Source organism: Lagopus leucura, unplaced genomic scaffold (genome assembly GCF_019238085.1).
Source record: "Lagopus leucura isolate 7727_CA_CO unplaced genomic scaffold, USGS_WTPT01 252-1_obj-0_obj, whole genome shotgun sequence".
NCBI classification, from domain to species: Eukaryota; Metazoa; Chordata; class Aves; order Galliformes; family Phasianidae; genus Lagopus; species Lagopus leucura.
In genome coordinates, this window is record NW_024968113.1 from 42,992 (window position 1) to 44,383 (window position 1,392).

General features: G+C 76.7%; 1 protein-coding gene across 1 annotated transcript in view; it reads right to left on the bottom strand.

Moving 5' to 3' along the window:
* CPXM1 (carboxypeptidase X, M14 family member 1) overlaps nucleotides 1-407 on the bottom strand; it is a 6,283-nt gene extending 5,876 nt beyond the window's left edge. Inside the window, exon 1 of the mRNA XM_042894241.1 lies at nucleotides 20-407. Coding sequence (XP_042750175.1) covers nucleotides 20-407 — 388 coding nt within the window. The remainder of the gene's footprint in view (nucleotides 1-19) is intronic.
* Nucleotides 408-1,392: the final 985 nt, after the last annotated feature.

A 1,392-nucleotide genomic window follows, 5' to 3' on the forward strand; every position in this document is an offset into this window, starting at 1 on the left:
ACCCCGGAGCTCCCCCTACCTTTGGGCCCTGGCCCCCCTCGGGTGGGGGCTGCGCTGCTCGGCCCCCCCCGCTCCGTTCTTTTCGTGGGGGTCGTCGCCGTGCCCTTCGGGAGGGCCGTGGCGGTGCCCTTTGTGGGGGCTGCGCCCCTCGGGGTGGTCGCAGCGGAGCCCTTCGGGGCGGCTGTGCCCCTCGGGGGGGCCGTACCCCTCGGGGTGGTCGCAGCGGAGCCCCTAAGGGGGGTCGTGGCGGCTGCCGTCGGGGGGGCCGTGCCCCTCGGGGTGGTCGCAGCGGAGCCCCCGGGGCCTCCCATCCCCGCGGCCTCTGGTCGGAGCGCGGTGCCGGGGGGCGCCGGGGGGGCGGCGGCGGCGGCGAAGAGCAGCAGCAGAGCGAGGGGGGGGGGCGGCATGGCGGGACGGGACGGGACGAACGGAGCGCAGCTCAGCGCTCAGCCCCGGCCCTCCCCTCTCTCCCTTCGCGGCCCCCCCGCCCCGTCCCCGCCTCCGCCCCTCCTCGCCCCCCACCCCGCTGCGCTCTGCGGGACTCGGCCCTGCGCGGGGCTCGGAGCGGCGAGGGAGGCTCGGCGGACCGCGGTCGAGGGGGGCAGCGATGCGGGAATGCGGGGATCGGGGGGAAACAGAGAGCGCATCGATGGACCCCCGCCCCGGGACCCCTTTTCCTGCGCTCTGCTCCCGTCCCTGCCCGCTCGGCGCTGGGGGAGCCGATGGAGCCCCCGCCGCCCCCCTCCCCGGGACCCCGCCGCTCCGTGCGGCTGCCGGGGCAGCGCGATGCCCGTTCCTGCGGCCGCCCCGTCCCCAGCTGCGCCCCACATCCCCGCTCCTTTTCTCCACGGGGTTTCGTTCCGCCCTTCCACAACTGTTTCTGATTACACAGCATTTCTGCGCGCCAACCCTTCCCGCTCCGGATCGACGCCGTCGGTGCTTTGCCGTTCCTCCGCCGCTCTCCCGTCGCCCCCCGGCTGCGGGGTGATCGCTCCAGCTCTGCACCCGGAGACCCCGAGCCCCCCCGCCCCGACCCCACGGCCGAGCACGGGCCGCTCACCACGCCGCGCCGGTGCTGCCGGCTGAACCCGGGCACCCACGAGGCCGCGCGTGGAGCCGAGCCCCACAGCCGGCTTCGCCCGAGCGCCCGCCGCCCCAACCCGGCCCTGGCAGCGAGGGGTGCCGGGGGACGCGCGGGGGACCCTCCCCACGTTGTGCCCTGGAGCGTGGGGGCATTGCTGTGCCCCCCGTATTGGTGGCCACCAGGGGGCTGTGGACGTGCCGTGCTGTGGCTGCATCCCCTGCTGCCACCCCCGTGTGCCGTGGCACAAACCCAGGGTGCAGTGTGAGAACCAGGCACCACGGTGCCCGGGGGAGCCCAGAGCCACGGCA